The following is a 22,133-nucleotide window of genomic DNA, read 5'->3' as shown; positions in this document are numbered from 1 at the left end:
AAGGTGAAGCTAGGATGAGATGTGGGCCTACATGAAGTTATGATAGAAGCCATAGTGAAAAAGCCCTGTGATTATAAAAAACCAAGGTGGAGGCATTTTGACAGCTTTTAATTTAAATTGCACTAGGCAGGTTTCTTTTCCTAGAAAAGAAAAGTAAATGGAACATTTACTTCTAGTTTGGATTGAAGAGTGTTTAAAAAAAAAGTCCCCCCCAAAAAAAACAAGTCTCCATCAGTTTGGCTAACATTCAGGATGTGTTGAAGTCAGTTGGCTTCAAAGTCAGTCTTTGAAAAAAAACAGTGAATATGAGGAGGTTGAAGAACTTTACTGCCAGTCTAAGATGGTTTCATCAATTCAGAAGTCATCATGAATTGACTAATGTTGTGCTCTCTGGGAAGGCTGCTCATGTGGATAAAAATGCTGCTGTGAAATGTGTACCCAGATTCCAAAGATTAGTTAAGGCAGGTGTTATCATGATTGTCAAGGAAGGCAACCATCAAGAATTTAAAGAACAAAAGATACAGGTTCATGAAGTGATTGTGAAGGATGTAAGGGATGGATGAACTCGCTTATAGGAGACAACACAAGAGCATAACTTTAAAACCCATGTTTACCTGGCCAGTTAACTGTGGCCAAGAACTTGTGGTCAGAAAATACAAAGGTGGGTGCCAGGGGTACAATCCTGGGGTATAAGGGAGAGGTGCTATAAGGCAAGGGTTTTACCTTAATACTTAGATGTGCTTACATGTTTGGGGGCAGAGATCCTTAGTTTAGAAAAGGACATTTTGCCAGAAAGGGAGAGCTTAGAAATGTTTAATCCCTTGCTTTGTAAGATACAGGCTTAATATAATATTCAGAAGTAGAATGAAGATGATACATTAAGAATAAAAAGTTAAGAAATATGATTTAAGAAACTTGACAACCCCTATTCTGTGAATTTGAGTTTTGCATTCTCCCCATACTCCTCCAGCTCCTTTTTGTAATGGAACATCTATTTACTTCCCTAAAAATCTCTTGGTGGGGGTGGAGGTTAGGAACTAGCAATGTTAGTATTTTTCTGATTATTTTGTAGCCTTGTTTATAGCTAAACTTGAAAGTGGATAAAAAATAAATGGTAAATTGGGAATGATATTGTCTAAGTAAATACCTCTCTCCAGCTAAGTGGGTTACATATAGAGTTTGCGGAGCTTAATTTCATAATGCATGGTTTGAATTACCTTTAGGAAGTGTAATTTGCAATTACTCTGTTAGCTCTTTGATGAAAAAAGGAAGTTAAATATTACTTTTGCATTTGCTTAAAAATTTATTACTTTCTTAACTATAAAAGTAGTATATGTTCATTATAGAAAATTTAGAAAACAAGGACAGCAGAGAGTGTGTGTTAAGTAACTGTCCTTGGACTGCCATTAGCTACTACTCAATGGTGTGTCCTGTTGTTTCTAGACTCCTGGTTCTGCTCTGGTAGTTGGTGCACTGTTCTGGGTTGTCATAGCCCATGCCATAGCAGTTGGTAAATAACGTGTGCAATCCAACTTCTCTGGAGTCATTACTGTTAAAAATTCTGATAACTGGAAGTTAATTTTTCCTACATATCCCAACTTTTCCCCCCTATAATATTACATGCTGAACATTTGCCTGTGAAGATGAAATAGATTTTCTTCCTTTGTAAATTGCCTACTTAAGGACTTTGCCCTTTCTCTGCTGCATTTCATTGTTTATAAAAATTTGTAGGTACTCTGTTAGCTCTCTTTTTGACTCTACAAACTCTTATATACCTCATATCAGAAACAAAAAAGAAAAAGCTTGCTGCCTCTCCTTGTTAGTAGGAAAACATATGCATTTATGAGTGAGAGGGGGGCAGGGTAAAATTTGGTAATAAGTAACCTGATTTAAATGTATTCCTTGGCCCAAGTGTTGTCAATAGATGAATGGATAAAGAAGATGTGGTATATATTCATAATGGAATATTATTCAGCCATAGAAAAGAATGAAGCCTTGCCTTTGCAATGACATGGATGGAGTTAGAGAGTCTTATGCTAAGCGAAGTAAGTCAGAGAAAGACCAATACCATGTGATTTCACTCATGGAATTTAAGAAAACATGAGCAAAGGAAAAAGACAAACCAAGAAATAGACTCTTGACTGTAGAGAAAAATTAATGATGACCAGAGGGGAGATGGGTGGGAGGGTTGGGTGAAATAGGTGATGGGCATTAAGGAGTGCACTTGTGATGAGTAGCAGGTGATGTATGGGATTGTTGAATCACTATGTTATATACATGATACTAATATAGCACTATGTTAACTATCCTGGAATTAAATTTAAAAAAATTAATGTACTCCTTGGAACTCAAAGTCAAGAAAGGTGCCTGACAAACTAGAGATTGGCGAAAACACAGTACTTTTAGTACTGTTGGTTGGTGTTGGGCATTCATGAAAGATTGCTGCCAAAAGTACCTTGTTGGGGTCAGTGGGATTTATCCCTGACTTGGTGTTGCAACTTGACTGCATGTGTGTTAGTGCCAGGCAAGGAGTCAAGCCTTATTTAAATTTAAGTAAATACTAACCAAAGTCCAGGTGGTTAATATTTTTAATAATAACTTTGATTTTTTGGTCAGAAAAGTTTCATGATTGGACTCTAAGATGTGGATGTATCAACGAGTTGATTAGGATATTCATTTGTGTACAACCCTTAGGGTAGGATCCTGTAAAAGTACAGTTCTATGAAGTCTAATCCCAGTCAACTGATCCATTATGAATTAATTGAAACATTTTACTTTTGTTGTTTGTAGAGCTACTCCCTAGTTTATATTCCTACCCAGTTAGGTACCAGTGGTCCTTCGTGAAATGGGTTAGGTGGGAACTATTTGTCCAACTAAAGATCAAATTAAAGAAGAATATGATACAGCTTCTACATCTTGATATGTTTACAGGAATAAAGTAATGCTTCCTTACCACTTGATTGCAAAGTTGATTTTAACAGCTGGCCTGGTGTACATTTTTATTCTAGTGCGCATCTGAAGTGGTGGTCCCAGCTCAGGATTGTTTGTGCTATACTGTAGAGGCTTGAGTCCCTGTACTTCAGATCATTCAAAATTGAATATTGTTCTTTTCCTCATTAGCACTATTTATACAAATCATTTTGGCACATATATATATGTAGTTCTGCCTGCTTAGAGTGAAAGCAGCTTGAGGCAAACACAAGTGTTTGTTGTTTTTGTTGTTGTTTTTAATCTCAAAGTGCATAGTACAAAATCTTGCACCCCCCAAAAGTCTGAAAATAGATGGTTCCCATTCAGAATCATATGATTCACTTATAAATATGCCATGCCAGTTTAATAGGAAAGGGGTAATGGTTATGGGCAATTGAGTAGTGAGTGAATCTCATGGCCGACACCTGCTTTAAAGTGTGCCCTTGTATAGTTCCAGAAATACCATGTGACTTATCAGAGTCATTTTTGTCTTAAAACCTTACTAAATGAGTAACTGTCGTCTGACTTAATATTTTTTTTCTTACTTTCACTGGCTGAAGTGTCTCTTTGGGTGTAGTTATGTTTATTTTCTTTACAAAAGTCTCTGGGCCAAAGGAATTGATGTTACCACTGATTTCCACAAGATGGCAGATCAAGCCCTTTTATTGTATTTGCTAGGTTTCAAAGAATTTTTGACACTCCTTGCCTATACTCTTAATTACATTAAATCTTTTCTGCTTTTTCTTTAGATGGGCAGTATCAAACCGAGAAATGCTCATAGCCCAAAACAGCTCCTTGGAATTCAAACTACACAGACTTTATTTTATTAGCTTATTAATGGGTGGAACTACAAATCAGCGAGAGGCATTACAATATGCTAAAAATTTTCAGCCATTTGCCCTAAATCATCAAAAAGGTGAGTCTGGAGTAAGATGTTTTTGGTATTTTTCTGTTTGCTTGGGTGTGGAGCCCAACGTGGGGCTGGAACTCATGACCTGAGATTAAGACTTGAGCTGAAATCAAAAGTCTCACACTTAACCTAGTGAGCGACCTGGGCACCTTGAATGTTTTTGATATTTGGAACAGACCTATAGCCACCACTGGGATTTAAATTTAACTTAAGGAGATCTAATACATGTTTGCTAATGAACTGAAACAATTGTATATGATAATCACGTAGGATAAAGGTCTAACAGAATCTAGAACAAAAATAAAACATTGAAGCCTCTTGGATGAAAAAGTCAGAGACATTGTATTTTTGGATTCCATATGTAAGAAATATGAGAAGGAGCACGGCAGGCATTTGCTTTCCCACCCTCCCCTGCCCATGTTGCTAATACTGCCACTACAGAGTGTCTGAGGGTACTCCAGGGTGGCAGCAGTGACACTGAGCTGAGTGTGGCAGTACTGGCATATCAGCCAGTTTTACAGTCAGAGATATGTGATGACCTCATTTATGACCTCATCTTTACTCCTCTAGACAATGGTAGATATTCTGTGCTGTGTATAAGAATAAAGTAACTTCTAGAAAAAAAAAGAATAAAGTAACTTGGAGTTCATATTTAGTGTTTTCCTTTTCTTCCCTTTTCTCTCTATACCATTTCTCTAATTTAGTAGGTTGAAGGGAGAAACCAAGCTTAAGGACCAGAATTTTAAAAGACATTGTTAATAATTTAGGCTATATCAATTAGGGGAATTTTTGTCTTTCCCAGCCTCCTACCCACAAGTCAGCCTCTATTTCAGGTGTGATTATTCACACTTTGAAACTGCTGCTGTTTTTGTTTAGACATTCAGGTTTTGATGGGAAGCCTTGTGTACCTGAGACAAGGGATTGAGAACTCACCATATGTTCACCTGCTTGATGCAAACCAGTGGGCTGACATCTGTGACATCTTTACACGGGATGCCTGTGCCCTCCTGGGGCTCTCGGTGGAGTCCCCTCTCAGCGTCAGGTATGGAGATTGGTTGTGCTATTGAAATATGCATTGCTTTGTTTCTTAATTCAGTTTTTCTTAATGTCTTGTCTAGTTCTTGATGTTCAACTTGAAGAGAACATTTGTCTTTCTGAGAAGAGTGCAGTTGCTATTGCAAGAGATCATCACAATTTGCAGTGAAACAATTTTAGAACAGTATGATCCATGAACCTCTGGGTGTCCCTGAGAGCCTTTTCCACTGTGTTGATATTTGCACAGATAGAGCAGGAATAGTAGTGGATTAAACTGCTTGAGCCCTAGCACAGGTCAGGGCAGGTCCCAGACTCCAGAGGACTCACTGTATCCCTCACACACTGTACTCTGCCATACACTTGGAGTTTAAGGCACACTAGCTTTACTCAAGGCTGTTCTTGAATACACAGTAAAAATTATTAGTTTTATTAGATCCTGACCTTTTAGTACACATCTTTTTGATATTCTGTGACAAAATGGGAAGTTCTCAAAAAGCACTTTAGTTTCTAGCCAAAAAATCACGCTTATCTCAAAAACTCTATGTTGTGTTCCATGAGCCAATAAACTATTTTTTTTTTCCATGAAACAGTTATTACTTGAAAGAATCACTAAAAGATAAACTGCAGTTAATTACACTTAGGCTTTTGGCAGATATTTTTTCACATGTATGAAGTGAGCCTGTCATGTCAAGGAAAGCAACTTTATCTTTTTGTATCTTTTAAGTTCATGAGTTTAAGCTGAGATAGAAATTTGAGGAAACTTATACCTGCCACTGTGGGCTGACAGCTTCCCAGTACTTTTCTGATAATATTGGCAACATTAATGAATTTTGATTTTTTTTTTGATACTATATACTGAAATGTGTTAACACTTAGAAGATCTTAATTCGTTGTGGTCTTACAAAATCATGCATGAGTTAAAGATTCATTCACAGTATGAGATGATTGGATTTAAATGTAGCAGGGTACAAAAAGATTCAATGATAAGGATTCAGATTCCACTTTGCAACTAACCTTTACACTATTCCTCATTGAATTTTGGTGTGGCATTAAAGACGAGTATCACAATTATCTGAAAAGCCAATTAAATTACTATATATCTGTTTAAAGCTAGATTTTTTTTCATTTACTTCAATCAAAAGAACACACTGCAACAGATTGAATGCAAAAGAAGATATAAGAATCCATCTGTCTTCTATCAAACGAGGCATTAAAGAGATTTGTTAAAAATGTAAAGCAGTGCCAGTCTTCTCACAAATTTATTTTTGGTTTGGAAAATATAGAGGTTTTTTTTTTTTATGACATGTAATATATTTCTTTTTTTAAATGAATTGATGTTTTAAAAATTTCTCAGTTTTAATTTCTAGTATAATAGTGATAGATATAACCCACAAAAACAAATGCCTTTTGAGATTCTTAATATCTATGCATGTAACTGTGTCCTGAAACCAAGAAGTTTATAGACCTAAATTAAGAAAATAACTTCTTTAGCTCTCTCCTATTTATTTAATTCCTTCAAGTGTTTTTGAATCCCTGCTGTGTACCAGGCATTGTATGGGATACAAAGATGAATAAGGCATGGTCTGCATCAAATAAGGTGTTCCATCTGAGCATAGGAGACAACTGATGCAGTTAATTATAATGCACGACTAGGCTGTAGGTCAGGTTTTCTGGGGGAACAGATTGTGAAGTGGTGGAGATTGACGTGCAAGAAGTTTGTTAGGATCAGCCCCTGTGGGGAAATGAAAGCCGCAGGATTAGGCAGAGGGTAAGTTGGACTGTAATGTTATCAAAGACCTCAGCCCCTCTCTAAGGAGCTCTGGAGCTATGATGGGCATGTGCCCCAAATTGGGGCAACAGAGCTGTGCTTCCGTATCCTCACACAAAGCAGTCATCTATGACCCTGGTCAGGTCACATGCTTCAAGTGAGGATACTTGTGAAGAGGGACTCAGCTGAGAGTTGACTACCAGCACTTCCAGATCTAAGAAATGAGCACTTCTGCCCTGGACAGGGGCAGGGGTATCCTGGTTTACGTGCAAGAAACTGTTTCAGAATGTCATTAATGACTAATAAGCAGAATCTGTTAATCGGTGGTTTTGTAAAATTTAAAGCTTTTAAATTTTTGTAAAATTTAAAGCAGAGGGCCCTGTGTCCTGTCCAGTGACCTGGGCCCTCTGCACATGGGGACTTATGGAGTTGACATTTCCTAGGACCAAACTGTCTGACACATGGCCTGGCACTGACACTTCCTCTTCTGTTCTCCCAGTTTCTCAGCAGGTTGTGTGGCATTGCCAGCTTTAATTAATATCAAAGCTGTGATTGAACAGAGGCAGTGCACTGGAGTTTGGAATCAGAAAGATGAATTACCGGTGAGTTCCACTTTCTGTTGGTTATTTTTTTCCTGCCATTAGAAGAACATGGATGTTAAGGGTTTAAAATGCCTATTTTGCCTTTTAACAAGAGAACATTATTGCAGCTGTTCAGCCAGGATTCTTTTATGTTATGTGTAGATGTGATTAAACAATAGAAATGGGAAGATATAGTACATTTTGGAGGCACTGGAGTATGTTTTTGGGGCTTTTTTTTTTGTTTTTATTTTTAATTTTGACATAGAGTAGCAGTGAAAGCTCATGAAGGAAGACGTCGCAGGTGTGTCTGTGGTATACGCTGTTGCACGCAGTATGTTCTGCCCTGTAGTTGATGAAACCACTCATACTATGATTTTTTTTAATTCAAAAGTAGTGAGTCTGTTGGTTGAATTTAGTTTTGTCTTAAGCATTGATCTTTATGAGATTATGAATTTGTACTTAATAAAATAAGCATATAGTTGCTGACATAAAGGTTGTCCCTGGGACACCTGCAGCCATCAGTGGCCCTCCAATGCTTGTGTGCCACTGCTCTCATGGAACAGACCATGACGAAGCAGCAGCTCCAGTCACTTGCCCACTCTGTTACTTCTCTAAGCAGTAGTTTGTCCATCTCTAAAATGGGAACCATCCTTCTCTTTATTGGACTCTTAAAGGCTAGAGATAACATTGGTGTGCTTAGAATAATATGGGATACATAGTAGGTACTCTCCAGTTTTGCTGCCATAGTAGTCATGACATGGAATGACAAAGGTCATTATATGTGCGTTTCCACCAGACCTCTGACAGTAGGCACTAAACTTTGACTAGAATTATTATTCCTGTCAAGGTTGTGTCATAGATCCTAAAAGGCTAAGTATGCATTTGGTTTTTGGCTGCTTTTCTGCCACACCTGGGCACAGGTTTATCTGCAGTTACCTTCCAGCTGGTTAACTCTGTCAGTCGGTTGCCTCAGCTACTCCTCAGAGATCTGTTTTGATTAAAGACACAGGTGCATTCCCAGTCCTGAGTGTGGTCAAGATACAGGCAGCACCCCTACTTGATTGCTGCTCATTTGAACAAGTGAAAAGGACTTGAGCCATCACTTGCTTTGCTGAGGCAGGTGCCTGTGAGAATCTGGCAGCTTCCCAGCTATGTTACGAACATCTCTGACATTTGTGCACTAGGACAGAGCATTCTGAAATCAATTTACCCCAAAAGCCTGTGTGTCAGGGTAGTAAACCAATGGGATGTGATCTGGCTGTTTTTTCTCAGGATTATTCTGTTAACACAGAATAATTTGTCAGCTTTCTTGAGTTTGGACAGTAGAATTTATATTGATAATGATTTTAGAAGGAAAGAAAACAAAGAACTGAGATTTGTGGAGCCACCGTCATGTGCCAGCCGCTGTGCTAGGTGATTTCATAGCTTTTGTTTTTTTGTTTGCTGTGAAGAGAAATAATTCGTACACCTGCCATGGGCTCTGATGTACAAATTGTGAAAGGTCTTGTTGAATTTGAGCTTCAGGTTCTTGATTCAGGTGGTTTCTCTGGACCATTACACACAGAACATGGGAAATGTAGATCTGAAGCTTGCACAAAATTTTATCACCTACCTAAATGTGCCACAAAACAGAGTTTCTGGTGGGTTTTGCTCTTAGGGTATATTCTGACAAACTTTCAAGAGCATTTGATTTCTAGAGCATTGCCTTCCCTTTGACTCCTCCGACATCAGATGTTGGTTTGAAAAGTAGTGTTATAAGTAATTTTGAAGGTTAATTAGAATTATAAAGTAACACTTGGATCCCTAAGACTACCCATCTTTGAGGTAAGAATGTTGTAAAAAGTCAAGTTCAGATGAGTACACTGGTGATGTTTGGGCTACCCAATGTTTAATATGTAGATGGTTTTCTGAAATACAACTTGAGCCTTTTTACTCTTTTTAAGATTGAAGTGGACCTTGGTAAAAAGTGCTGGTATCACTCTATATTTGCCTGTCCCATTCTGCGTCAGCAAACAACAGATAACAATCCACCCATGAAATTGGTCTGTGGTCATATTATATCAAGAGATGCCCTGAATAAAATGTTTAATGGTAGCAAGTAAGTGTCTGACTTTTTAAATGTTGGCAAAGACATTTTCTTTTGGAACTTAGTGGGAAGGGTGGTCTCTGAATTTTTGTTTGTTTTTTTGGTCAGTCTTTTTACTTATAAATTTGGTGATTAGATTTTAATCTTAACTTTTTGGGTAGGCAGTACATTGTTGCTCCCCCCTGCCTTTACACGAGTCATAACATACTATATATGCTTCTAAACTTTGCTTATTTTACTTATTGATATATCTTGGAGGTCTTTTATATGCTAAAGAAAGAGCCCTCATTCTTTTTTAAACCTGCAGAGTGTCCTACCATCTGGAAATATGAGAATTTATTTAGCCAATTCCTTATCAATGAACATTTAAATTTTGTTGTTTTAAAGTGAATTATCTACATGTGATATATAAATTGTAAAATTGGAATCGCTAATTCAAAGAGTATATACATTTATAAGTTTTATACCCATAATGGACCCAACTTACTAAAAAAAGCAAAAAAGTCTAAAGCCTATATCTCTAGCTTACGGAGTTAAATACATCTTTCATTAGAGTTCATTTCACACCCATTATGGTAAAGTCTTTCTTTTAAAAGAAGGTCCTTGCATGTAATGAAGCTGTTGTGCTCTTCCCAGACCATTCAACAACCCTGGTGGTGCAGATCGATGGTGACTAGACCATACAAGTTCTGTGCGCCATTCTTGGTAGGCTCCATGCCTTGTAGGCTCAATAGTTGGTGTCACATTTGCTGCACTTGAATGGATTGTGTGACCAAACAGTTGAAACTTGTTTAAAGACAGGAAAAATCCAAACTTTGTAGAACTGGATTTACTTTTAAAACCACAAGAGTAGTTTTCAAAACCATTGTCTTTGTTTTGTTTACAAAAACAGTTTTCACTAATTTCCACTAAAGAAGAGCCTTCAGTTTTGTGTCTGGCTTGATTGGTATTTATTTGTGACCCTTTAGAGCTTGGCTGTTATATTAAGGGAAAGCATAGTTAACCCTTTTAAACAAAATACAGATGTGTGTGTGTGTGTGTGTGTGTGTGTGTAATTGTTAAAGGCATTCTGTAGATGAAAATTGAATGCTCAGTACTGATCCTGTTCCTTGACTCAGTGTTTTCTTTCTTGTCTTCAGATTAAAATGTCCATATTGTCCAATGGAACAAAGTCCAGGAGATGCCAAACAGATATTTTTCTGAAGAAATAACTTTAATTTGGAATTTGTAAGTGAAACTGAATTGTGGCGCATTTCAGAAGAGAACGTTCCATTTAATGCAGCTAACTGAGGACTCCCGTGTTTATATAAGCTAATGCTCCAGAAACTTTGCCAACATTTTAGTGTACACACTGAGGGGAGTGCTCCAGATGAATATTATCATAGGGCTTTATTATATTCTTGGTCTTCATTTTTGATCAAGTAAATACACCAGCAGTTGTCATTCAATGCAGGTTTTTGTACTTAATTATATGGTGATTTTTTTACTTTTTAAGAGCAGAAACAGAAATCAACCTCCCTGCCATGTGTTTAATATTTCTCCTGCTTTTACTTTTGTCATTTCTTGATAATTGTAAGGTTTGAGAATGTTTGTGAAAAAGTTTTACTTCCTGTTATGTATACATAATTAAATGAAAATTCTTGAGAAAAAGTTTGAAAAACTGAATTGTGGTTATAAAACTAATTTGCATTTTTTTTGCTTAAGGAAGAAAGCTGTGATAGATTCCCAATTTGCTTTTTGATGTTTTCCTCTGCTCCAGCTCTCACCGAGAAGTCAGCAGACCTGCATTTGAGCTCTGCTTGTAGCCCCAGCAGGCTGCCTGTTTCAAATTCCATCATGAATTTAGCAGGTTGGTGTGAGAAGTCTTCCACTAGAACAGAGTGGAAGGAGTACTATTGTTCCTTTGCTTTTATTGCCAAGAGGTGCTTGTTTTAAAAGTGTGTTCAATAAAATGAAATTCTGAAGTTAGAGGTGTTCTTAAGTTAATATTGCTCTCTTGGTCTTGGTAGCCCTATTCTCTGAAATTTGCCTTCAGGACTTGGCTGTTTCATTTATATATCATCGCAGACACAGTGTTTTGTGTGTGTGTGTGTATATATGTGCACCAGCATCAAACATTGTGTATCTGGAAGGGAAGAAGCATGTTCCAGTCCTAAAATGCAGTTACCAGATTTGTTACTTTAAATCCTTCAAGTTAGAAGTTAGCATATTTTCTGTAGTGCAGAATATGTTTATTGCTGTTTTTGTATTTGAATAGTATACTGTTCAATGCCTCTCTTCTGCAAAGTTTATCATCTCATTGACTGTGAATCTGTATATTACTCTAATGGATACAGATAATGATCTTTTCTCTTGTGAGGTATCTCCATTTAATGCACTGTCCAGAAATAGCCATGTGTAAGAGTCTTTCTCTGTATGATGAACGAACTACATGGAAAGGACTTCTGTGGACATACTTCTGACTTAAATCCATTAAGTCACTTCATTATGAGAAGAATGTTATATGGAAATCACCAAATATTTGCAACTTTATTTCATCTGACATGGAGCTGAACATTACTATAGGAAAACTTTGATGAGAAAACAAAGAAAGAAGAAAATAACAGAAGGAAAGAGGACCGTGACACTTTGCATTTTAAGTCTCAGATTGCTTTCTTTTGTGGGGAGGGAGAAAATAGGTGTGGTGCTGAGTTCCCTGGAAAGTGTCAGCATGTGCAGTAGTATACCAGCCCAGATAGTTTGTCCTGAAATGTTTATCTGGGAGAGCTGGGATTTGTGTCCAGGAAAGCCCTGCTTGATTGCTGTGTGGTCGGGCTTTCTCTGAGTGCTGTTGTGTGCTGCGTAGGTTAACCAGGAATGGCCATCAGCCTGCTCAGGATGCTGGCTTTGTCCGACCCATGTCTTGGCCTCACTGGGACATTAGCCCTGTGTTCTGCTTCCCTGGTGGAACCCTCCCTAAAGTTTCCTACTCTCCACCAAGGCAGTGAAGGCAGAGAGCAGGGGAAGCTCCTTGGACTCCATAACAGAAGGTAGAGAATCCAGGCACCTCTGGCTGAGGATGTAAACCTGGTTTATGACCTATATTTTTCTTTGAGTTCTAATCCAGAGTATTTTTTTCTTACTATTTTTTTTTCTCACTAGGCCACATTTAGCTTTACTCACAACTTCTTCTCATATTTCCACTTAAAAAACATTGAGGTTTCACAAAGACTTCTATAACATAGAGGCTGGCAGTAAATATTTGGGGGGCAAGACGCTTCACGAGCCAGCTCAGCCCATCTTTAAGGACGAGAGCCAGAGCTGCTTCGCCTTGCCCCTCTCCCGAGGTTGGGAATCCTGTTGACAGTTTTCTTTGCAGCTCATGAAACTTTAAAAAGAGCATGCATTTAACTGAAGCATTTTATTTTACAGTTTCCTATGTAGGGTCCTTATAGTCCTGCTGGGCACAGTAGGGCCAGAAATTTGAAACTCTAGATTTGACAATTTAACATGAAAATTATCTTGTGACTTTTAACTAAATGCATGGACTTAAAACATTGGCGACTAAATGTGAAGGAGAGGTGGATTTGAAAAGGCCAGACCTTAACCAAAGATGCTGAAGTACAGCATATTGTCCTTTTTACTCTAGAAATCCCTTAAGCGTGGTGTCAGGACCATATCGCCGAGGCTGTGTATGTCAGCAGTGCAGGAGGATGCACTTTGTCACTCTCTGCCTCCATTTGCAAGAGGTCATGATAGAGCCAAGGGTTTGTTTTTTTTTTAATAGACTCAGTATAATAATATACATTGAAAACAGAATTGTAGAGTGGTTTCCTCAATTTCCATAGGAACCATTCCATTTATCAGTCATGGACAAAGGCCATGGGACTAAGCTAAACCAATTAAACCTTATTAGAACCTTAGATTCTGATTTAGCCAGAGCGCCTGTGCTTTTTGTGCTTTCAAGTACAATCTGAAGTACAGTGGCTAAGTTTGTCTTTCAGTCTCTTTTCTCCTTCGTGTGATCATCACAAATACCATTTCTGTTGTTTTGGTGGTGATTATGTGAGACTTCTAATACATAAATGAACGGGTATTGGTGCCTCTTGCTTTTAAAAATGCTAAAGAGAAGAGCCACCTCATATTCATAGGGTGTGTGAGTATTTTGTGAGTGTATGAGCATTTAGTTGAAAATAAGAAAGTTACGAAGTTAATCTTTTGATTTTTCTGTAGCAGCTGATGTATACAGAGACACTAAAACCCACACCAAATTATGTGGGGAATGAGGATCCTTTTTCTCTCCAGGTAGTCCCACAGGTATGTAGTTTGTTCAGTATTCTTTATGCTGTGAGTTATTTCCACCTCAATGGTTCAGCCTTTGGGACAACAGATACTGCAGAAACCAAGAACTCTCTTGGTTATTCGCACAAGACAAGCTGCTGGTAGACATTAGCCCTCTGGTTTTCCAGCTCAACTTCTGATTAGTGGACTGACAGTCAAGCTGGTCAGTTTGCTTAGTCAGCAGACTCAGGTTATTTTCAGGGAAGGCATGGTTTGGTTAATTTCATCACTAGGATGTGTAAGGTGAAGACACAAACCAAATACCTTTCATTACTTAACTCTACGTACATTATCCTTGGTAACACTAGAATGCTGTGGTCTTGCAGGAATGTTAGCAAGGAACACATACATAGAAGGCTTGGTGCTCCATAAGCCTGTCCAGCTGTGGTGGGTTTTATGTGGTACAATAGTGTTTACCATAAGCAGGTACAAACTTCATGAACTGTTCTTATTGAACTATATAATTGAATAGATACCAAAAATAGAATGACAAATGTATTTTAATAGCAGATGAGGCAATTAGTTTTAGAGTGAGTTTTCCACTGTTGATTTTACTTCAAGAGATGGGGAGAGAAAACAGACTTGTTTTCTAGACATTTCACTCTACAGTGCTAAACTGTAGTGAGCATATGCTTCATTTACTTCCAAAGAGGCAACAGCAGCTGGAATTGGCTTACAGCACATGCTTTGTTTCATGTTGTGGGTGAAGATTTACACTCTTATTTTAGCAGTCACTTAACATTCTCCAGCAAGGCAGATGTTGGGTTCACTAGGATTTAGTGCCTGATCTTTTCTTTTGGGGAGGGGTGGGAGTGAATGTATTGGGGATGGGAGGGAAGCAGGAGAAGAAAATGGGAGTGTGAGTGAGTGTGCATGTGTCTGAGACTCACCGTTCCCCCCACCTGTGTCTAACAAGGAACAGGCATTTAATGTATTTTGCTCACGACTGCAGCGTGCATGTATTTTTTTTTTATCTCCTCCATGTTTTCTTAACTTACACTAAAAGGATTCATCAAATCATCTGTTCAGATGGCTCAGGATTGTATTTCTTTTGCTTACGCTGTGCTCTTGGGTTCTATAGTATTTCTATAATTATGTAACAAGAATAGTGTTGCACTGTAATCTATCATATAGAGCTATATGTATGGAAAATTTTGATCAGTTTTTTAAGAAATGTATCCTGTTTGCAAAGGCACAATAAAGTTGCATCTTATAGACTATAGGCAATAAAGCTAACAATAAACCTTATTTAACACAAACCATATTCATACTCTCTGTTCATTTGATTTTGGAAAAAGTCCACCATATCCAGTAGTTTCAGGGATTTCATTTTGACTTAAAAAGTTCTGATATACTTAATTTATAAATTTCAGACTGATATAAGAGTTTTGGAAAACTATAACAAGTGCTTTGTTAATGTGTGTATTCCTATGTAAAACACATGGCTTCTCCTGTGTATATTTTTAAAAATTAAAGAAATGCACATTTAAAAAGTGTTTTGTGGAACCAGTCTGTATAAATGTGACAGGTGACAGAGGTATAAGGGAGGGATTATGGAGGTGTCAGTTGTAAGAAGAGAACATTGCTGCCTGCATTTGCTAAGGATCTGCATGTAAAGAATTTAAGAGAATATCTTTGTCTCCATCCCATCCTGTTTCTGCACCGTCAGCAGTGTAAGAATTGGTTGCTGGGTACCATCCCCAGTTTCTAGGAGGGGATTGCATTAGTGTTTGCCAGCTCCTGCACCCTGTGCATGCTGCATCCTGTGGATGGCAGGGAGCCCTGTGACTGGAGTGGTAGCGTATCACTGGGAAGAGAGGAGCCCTGAAGCAGCTCTCCTTGGGCTGCTGGTGGGGTGGCGCATGTACAGTCCGAATTGCTAGGGAGAAAAACAGGGTAATGTTTCCTACTTGGGAACAAGTGTGGGTCCCACTCAGTTGCATTTGGAGTCAGTGGCTCAGGTGGTATAGGTGAGGCCTGGCAGGCCTGGCCAAAGATCCCACCATCTATCCCTGCAGCATTTGGGGCTCTCTTGGACTCAAAGTGTGATCTCTGGCCGCATGAGCATCACCTGAGAGCTTGTGAGAGATGCAGAATCCCAGATTGGCTGCACGCTTGTGAGAAGTCTGGCTTCCTTTACAAGTGGCCTATTGGATGCTCCTTATTTTGTGAAGTATCCTCCTCAATGGACAGGTAAGGATCACATCTACTGAACAAAATTTACCCCCCCCTTTTTTTTTTAAGATTTTATTTATTCATGAGAGACACAGAGAGAAGCAGGCTTCTCTCATCATACAGGAAGCCTGATGTGGGACTCAATCCCAAGATTCTAGGATCACGTCCTGGGCCGAAGGCAGGCACTCAACTGCTGAGTCACCTGGGCGTCCCAAAATTTACCCTTTTCTTGATTACTAAGTTCTAAGTTGCCAAGTAAAGTTAAATTTAGTGCCCTTAAACTTTGTTTTAGTACAGTGATTTTAAAAACCAGTGCATTTCTTTAAGCATCCAGGCAGTTGAAGGGAGTGTTGTGTTTTTAGCATGGCAAAATACATTTCCCATCCCCTTCCCACCAAAATGGGCAAGGATGACCACTAGAGATGTAAAATAAAGGAATTTTGTAATGGCAAGATAAAAACTGAAAATGTACCTTTAGACTGAACAGTAGGTTGGTAGAGATGCTTGGTGATATAGTATCCTAGCAAATAGAAATGTCAATTCACAGAGGACCCACTTGACTTTTTCTGGCACCCAGTAAGAAAATCTCATAATCCTATATACATGTCAAGTTTATAGTTCTGAAACAAGTTTTACAAAACTAATGCTTCTGATGTGTGATAACACTGATATTTTCAATTTGTTAATGTTAAGACTTTTAATATTTATTTATTCATGAAAGAGGCAGAGACAGGCAGAGAAGCAGGCTCCATGCAGGGAGCCTGATGTGGGGCCCGATCCCTTGACTCTGGGATCACACCCTGAGCCAAAAGCAGACACTCAACCACTGAGCCACTCAGGCATCCCATTCTTAAGACTCTTAATTTTATGACCTGCCAATAGGTCAAAATCCAGAGTTTTAAAAACCTTGCATTAAGGGATAATGAATGGTAGAATGATCCATCCACAAAGCTACTTTGAAATCCCTGTCAATAGATCATGATAGAAAGTATTTTATTCATTCTTTAAAAAGGGGGGGGGGATTTTATTTATTCATGAGAGATACAGAAAGAGAGGCAGAGACATAGGCAGAGGGAGAAGTAGGCTCCATGCAGAGAGCCCGATGTGGGAGTTGATCTGGGGACTCCAGGATCACGAGGCCCTGAGCCGAAGGTAGACACTCAACAACTGAGCCCCCTAGGGGTCCTTTATTCATTCTTAAAAACAAAAACAAAAAACAGCTTTCAAAAAAAACTTTTCCTTGTAGTGGGGTGCTTCTTACACTCCAATGAGTCTTCCATGCTAACAAATGTAATATATCTAAACATTAAGTATTGTCTAAGCAAGAACTCCTGTGTGTCAGAGAAAAAATTTAACTTTTCTTGGGAAAGTCAAAGTGCATCATCAGGCTTGTGCAATAGAATTCTTTAGTCTAATAACTCAAGCAGGTGTGTATGTTAAATGCAGAATACATTTAATATATAGTGGTATGGCACCTTCAATCATTCAACATGGGATTTTTTGAAGTGCCAGGTGCTGAGAGAAAACAGGGTACTCAGCCTCCTGAAGTTTAGGGACTGCTCATAGGTAGAGAAAAATAGAGCACCAAGCACCAAGGCCCTTCTAGTGAGATTAGTTCCCACTAGTGAGCTAACTCCCAGAAGACTGATGAGAGGGAGGAGAAGGGAAACGTGTAGTAAGTTGCGTATTTTTAAGTCCCACTCCGGCTATAGTAGGATGAGAGGTAACGGGAGGGGATGGGGTTAGAGCAGTGGAGGCTAGTACAGTAAGTAAGTAAAGTGAATGTTGAGTATTAGAGGGTCTGTATAGCATTGTGAACAAGACAGGTATGGTCTCAGTAAGGGCCAAGATAATGTAAGAGTGAGAAATACAATGAAAAACCAGCAAGGAGATGCTTTTGTTATAAAATGTCAGTGCTCTGAACCCTTTTGTAATTCAGAGAAGCAATAAGGTGGGGTCTCTTAAGTGTGGGCTTCCTTGCTCTGGTCTTCTAAAATACATTCCCAAGTCTTTCTGTTGTCTACCTTTTCTAGAAGGGTGAATTTTTAACTTCACACTCTCCTGTTGGTCTCTACACTATGTGGGCTGTGTGATTTTTATGCCAATTTCTAATCAGGAGGGATCTTTTTAACTCCACTTGAAAATTGCATTCAGCTACTGTCTCAGGGGCCGTCAAGCAAGTAAAGGGCTTTGATGTTGTTTCAAACCCCTCTAAGAGAAAAGGGCTCTTTAAAAGGAAGCCTGTTATTTGACAGTGTTCAAAACTAATCATTTGAGGAGCTTTTCTCCCCTTCTGAACAGGTTAGAAATGCATTTTAGGTTTCCTCTCATTCTTAAGACCACGTTGCTTTTAGTTGTTTTAGATCAGTGAGCTAATCAGCTCTAGGTATTTCACAGGAAATTACTAAATTGTCCTGAAAGCTTTGAGAGGTAGTTTGGGGAATTTGGGCCGATGGCTTTTGGCTTTCCTAGTGTGTACCAGTTAGCCGCATGTGAGGAGCAGGCAGTCTTGGGTTTGTATGGTGGCTTCCTGCCATCAGGGGCCCAGGCTCCTGTCATTCTCCACATGTGGCCTGTTTTACCTTCACATGTGGCGTGTTTTACCTCTTTGTTAGTCATAACTGTGCTCCAGGCAGGAAGGAGGAAGAAGGGAGTGGGAAAAGAAGCAGCTTCCAGTTGAATTAGCCCCTTTGAACAGTCTTTCCTGGAAGCTCCACCCAGTGATTTATTAGCCACACTTGGCTGCAGGGAAGTCTGGGAAATGTCTGGGCGCATCACCACCCGTAATACCATGAAGGTTGTGGTAGTAAGGAAGAAAGGGAGAACGGTTGTTAGAAAAGCAACCTGAGGAGCCTGCGCAGATCTCTTCAAACCAGAAGGTCACGCTTGGAGGAAGTGGCGGCTTTAGGTCCTGTGGCCGCAGCACCGTTACTACTTCTGTGAAGCTCCTCTCGGCCGCTTGCCGAGACACCCCGCAGCCAAGATGCCTCGAATTATGATCAAGGGGGGCGTGTGGAGGAATACCGAGGATGAAATTCTGAAAGCAGCAGTAATGAAATATGGAAAAAACCAGTGGTCTAGGATTGCCTCATTGCTGCATAGAAAATCAGCAAAGCAGTGCAAAGCCAGATGGTATGAGTGGCTGGATCCAAGCAGTAAGAAAACAGAGTGGTCCAGAGAAGAAGAAGAAAAACTCTTGCATTTGGCCAAGTTGATGCCAACTCAGTGGAGGACTATTGCGCCAATCATCGGAAGAGCAGCTGCCCAGTGCTTGGAACACTATGAGTTTCTTTTGGATAAAGCTGCACAGAGAGACAACGAAGAGGAAACAACAGATGATCCACGAAAACTTAAACCTGGAGAAATAGATCCAAATCCAGAAACAAAACCAGCGCAGCCTGATCCAATTGATATGGATGAGGATGAACTTGAGATGCTTTCTGAAGCTAGAGCCTGCCTGGCAAATACTCAGGGAAAGAAAGCCAAGAGGAAAGCAAGAGAGAAACAATTGGAAGAAGCAAGGCATCTTGCGGCCCTCCAGAAGAGAAGAGAAGAGAACTTCGAGCAGCTGGCATAGAAATTCAGAAGAGAAAAAAGAAGAGAGGAGTTGATTATAATGCCGAAATCCCATTTGAAAAAAAGCCTGCACTTGGTTTCTACGATACTTCTGAGGAAAACTACCAGGCTCTTGATGCAGATTTCAGAAAATTAAGACAACAGGATCTTGATGGGGAACTAAGATCTGAAAAAGAAGGAAGAGACAAAAAAAGATAAGCAGCATTTGAAAAGGAAAAAAGAATCTGATTTACCATCAGCTATTCTTCAGACTAGTGGTGTTTCTGAATTTACTAAAAAGAGAAGCAAACTAGTACTTCCTGCCCCTCAGATTTCAGATGCTGAACTCCAAGAGGTGGTGAAAGTAGGCCAAGCAAGTGAAATTGCACGTCAGACTGCTGAGGAATCTGGTATAACAAACTCTGCCTCCAGTACTCTTTTTTTCTGAGTACAATGTCACCAACAACAGTATTGCTCTTAGAACACCTCGCACACCAGCTTCCCAGGATAGAATTCTGCAGGAAGCTCAGAACCTCATGGCCCTGACCAATGTGGACACCCCATTAAAAGGTGATCTTAATACCCCTTTGCACGAGAGTGACTTCTCAGGTGTGACTCCTCAGCGGCAGGTTGTACAGACTCCAAACACAGTTCTTTCTACCCCATTCAGGACCCCTTCTCATGGATCTGAAGGGTTGACTCCCCGCAGTGGGACAACTCCCAAACCAGTTATTAACTCCACCCCGGGTAGAACTCCTCTTCGAGACAAGTTAAACATTAATCCTGAGGATGGAATGGCAGACTACAGTGACCCCTCTTATGTGAAGCAGATGGAAAGAGAATCTCGTGAACATCTCCGCTTAGGGTTGTTGGGTCTTCCTGCCCCTAAGAATGACTTTGAAATTGTTCTGCCAGAAAATGCTGAGAAGGAGCTGGAAGACCGTGAAATAGATGATACTTACATTGAAGATGCTGCTGATGTGGATGCTCGAAAGCAGGCTATACGAGAGGCAGAATGTGTAAAGGAAATGAAACGAATGCACAAAGCTGTCCAGAAAGATCTGCCAAGACCATCAGAAGTAAATGAAACTATTCTAAGACCCCTAAATGTAGAACCACCTCTAACAGATTTAAAAAAAAGTGAAGAACTAATCAAAAAAGAAATGATTACAATGCTTCATTATGACCTTCTACATTATCCTTATGAACCATCTGGAAATAAAAAAGGGAAAACTGTAGGATTTGGTACTAATAATTCAGAACACATTGCCTATCTGGAACATAACCCTTATGAAAAATTCTCCAAAGAAGAGCTGAAAAAGGCCCAGGATGTTCTGGTACAGGAGATGGAAGTGGTAAAACAAGGTATGAGCCACGGAGAACTCTCAAGTGAAGCTTATAACCAGGTATGGGAAGAATGCTACAGCCAAGTTTTGTATCTTCCTGGGCAGAGCCGCTACACACGGGCCAACCTAGCTAGCAAAAAGGACGGGATCGAGTCACTGGAAAAGAGGCTGGAGATAAACAGGGGTCACATGATAACGGAAGCCAAGAGAGCTGCAAAGATGGAGAAGAAGATGAAAATTTTGCTTGGGGGTTACCAATCTCGTGCTATGGGGCTCATGAAACAGTTGAATGACTTATGGGACCAAATTGAGCAGGCTTACTTGGAGTTACGCACTTTTGAAGAACTCAAGAAACATGAAGATTCTGCTATTCCCCGGAGGCTAGAGTGTCTGAAAGATGTTCAGTGACAACAGGAAAGAGAAAAAGAACTTCAGCATAGATATGCTGACTTGCTGCTGGAGAAAGAGACTTTAAAGTCCGAATTCTGAAGCATAGTTTATATTCTGTCACAAGATGAATTAATTGCTGGTTTTCATACTCTGGAAGGCTGAAACTGATGATTATCTTCATTGACAAATTTGCCCAAATCTGTGGTTTTTCAGTTGTTTATTTTAAATGATATTGATCTTACACAGTCTATGTATAAAGACTTTAACTCCACAGGACATTTTAGGGTTTAAATTATTAAGACGATCATTCTTTTAGCAGTGTCATATTTGCAAAATTTTTTAGTTTTGGCCTTTAATTTTAAAAGCCTGATTTTAAAGTGCTACCTGTGAGTAAACTCTTGAATAAAAACAAAATATATATATAAAAAAAAGAAAAGCAACCTGAAGTCTCTGCCACACTTACCTGTGCCTTTGAGCTGGGAAACAGATGAAATTTCACTCACGTAAAGGAATTAAGCCATCTGCACCTGCCCTGAGATATTAGACAAATGAAGAGTTAGCTGTCACTGAACCATCTTCTTGAGCAGCATTTCTTGGCCCCTAGTGGTATTTGTGTTAGAAGCAGGGCCCTCACCCTAACTTCAGACAGGATCTCATTTGTTTGATTTCAGAGCAGGTGGTGACCTTTGTTCTCTACCTTGGGCTGCATAGGTGTAAAAAAAAATGGTTTTGAGGTGCTTATATTTCTGATGGCACAGCATAACATAAACATAACAGTTGTCGAATCACTATGTCGTACAGCTAAAACTAGCATTGTGTGTCAACCATACTTTAGTTAAAGAAACATTAAACATAGCAGAGCAGGTAAGCATTTGGGCTATAGGATTAGACCTGAGTTCAAATCTTAATCCACTAGGTTCTCCTGTGATCTTGGGCAAACATTTGAAACTTCCTGTGCCTTAGTTTTCTCATCTGTAAAGAAGAATGGTAATAGTTC

The 22,133-nt window shown here is 39.3% G+C and overlaps 2 protein-coding genes across 4 annotated transcripts in view; both read left to right on the top strand.

The window, feature by feature from the left end:
• Positions 1-14,934, top strand: part of RMND5A (required for meiotic nuclear division 5 homolog A) — a 67,540-nt gene extending 52,606 nt beyond the window's left edge. The window contains exons 5-10 of one of the 3 annotated variants that reach the window (XM_055327390.1): positions 3,720-3,886; positions 4,757-4,922; positions 7,183-7,285; positions 9,208-9,362; positions 10,490-10,577; positions 11,059-14,934. In XM_055327390.1, the coding sequence (XP_055183365.1) occupies positions 3,720-3,886; positions 4,757-4,922; positions 7,183-7,285; positions 9,208-9,362; positions 10,490-10,553 (655 nt within the window). In that variant the 3' untranslated portion in view covers positions 10,554-10,577; positions 11,059-14,934. Of the gene's footprint in view, positions 1-3,719; positions 3,887-4,756; positions 4,923-7,182; positions 7,286-9,207; positions 9,363-10,489 lie in introns of all 3 variants that reach the window. The other 2 variants (XM_055327389.1, XM_055327388.1) reach the window with 2 other exon arrangements.
• Positions 14,935-18,734: 3,800 nt separating this feature from the next.
• LOC129510958 (cell division cycle 5-like protein) lies at positions 18,735-21,464 on the top strand. Its single transcript, XM_055327341.1, is given in 4 exon segments — positions 18,735-19,389; positions 19,392-19,606; positions 19,608-19,839; positions 19,841-21,464. Coding segments are annotated over 4 exon segments (2,403 nt in total). The 5' UTR covers positions 18,735-18,828; the 3' UTR covers positions 21,236-21,464.
• Positions 21,465-22,133: the final 669 nt, after the last annotated feature.

This window comes from Nyctereutes procyonoides, unplaced genomic scaffold (assembly GCF_905146905.1).
Source record: "Nyctereutes procyonoides isolate TBG_1078 unplaced genomic scaffold, NYPRO_anot_genome, whole genome shotgun sequence".
NCBI classification, from domain to species: Eukaryota; Metazoa; Chordata; class Mammalia; order Carnivora; family Canidae; genus Nyctereutes; species Nyctereutes procyonoides.
This window is presented reverse-complemented; position numbering and strand designations above follow the sequence as displayed.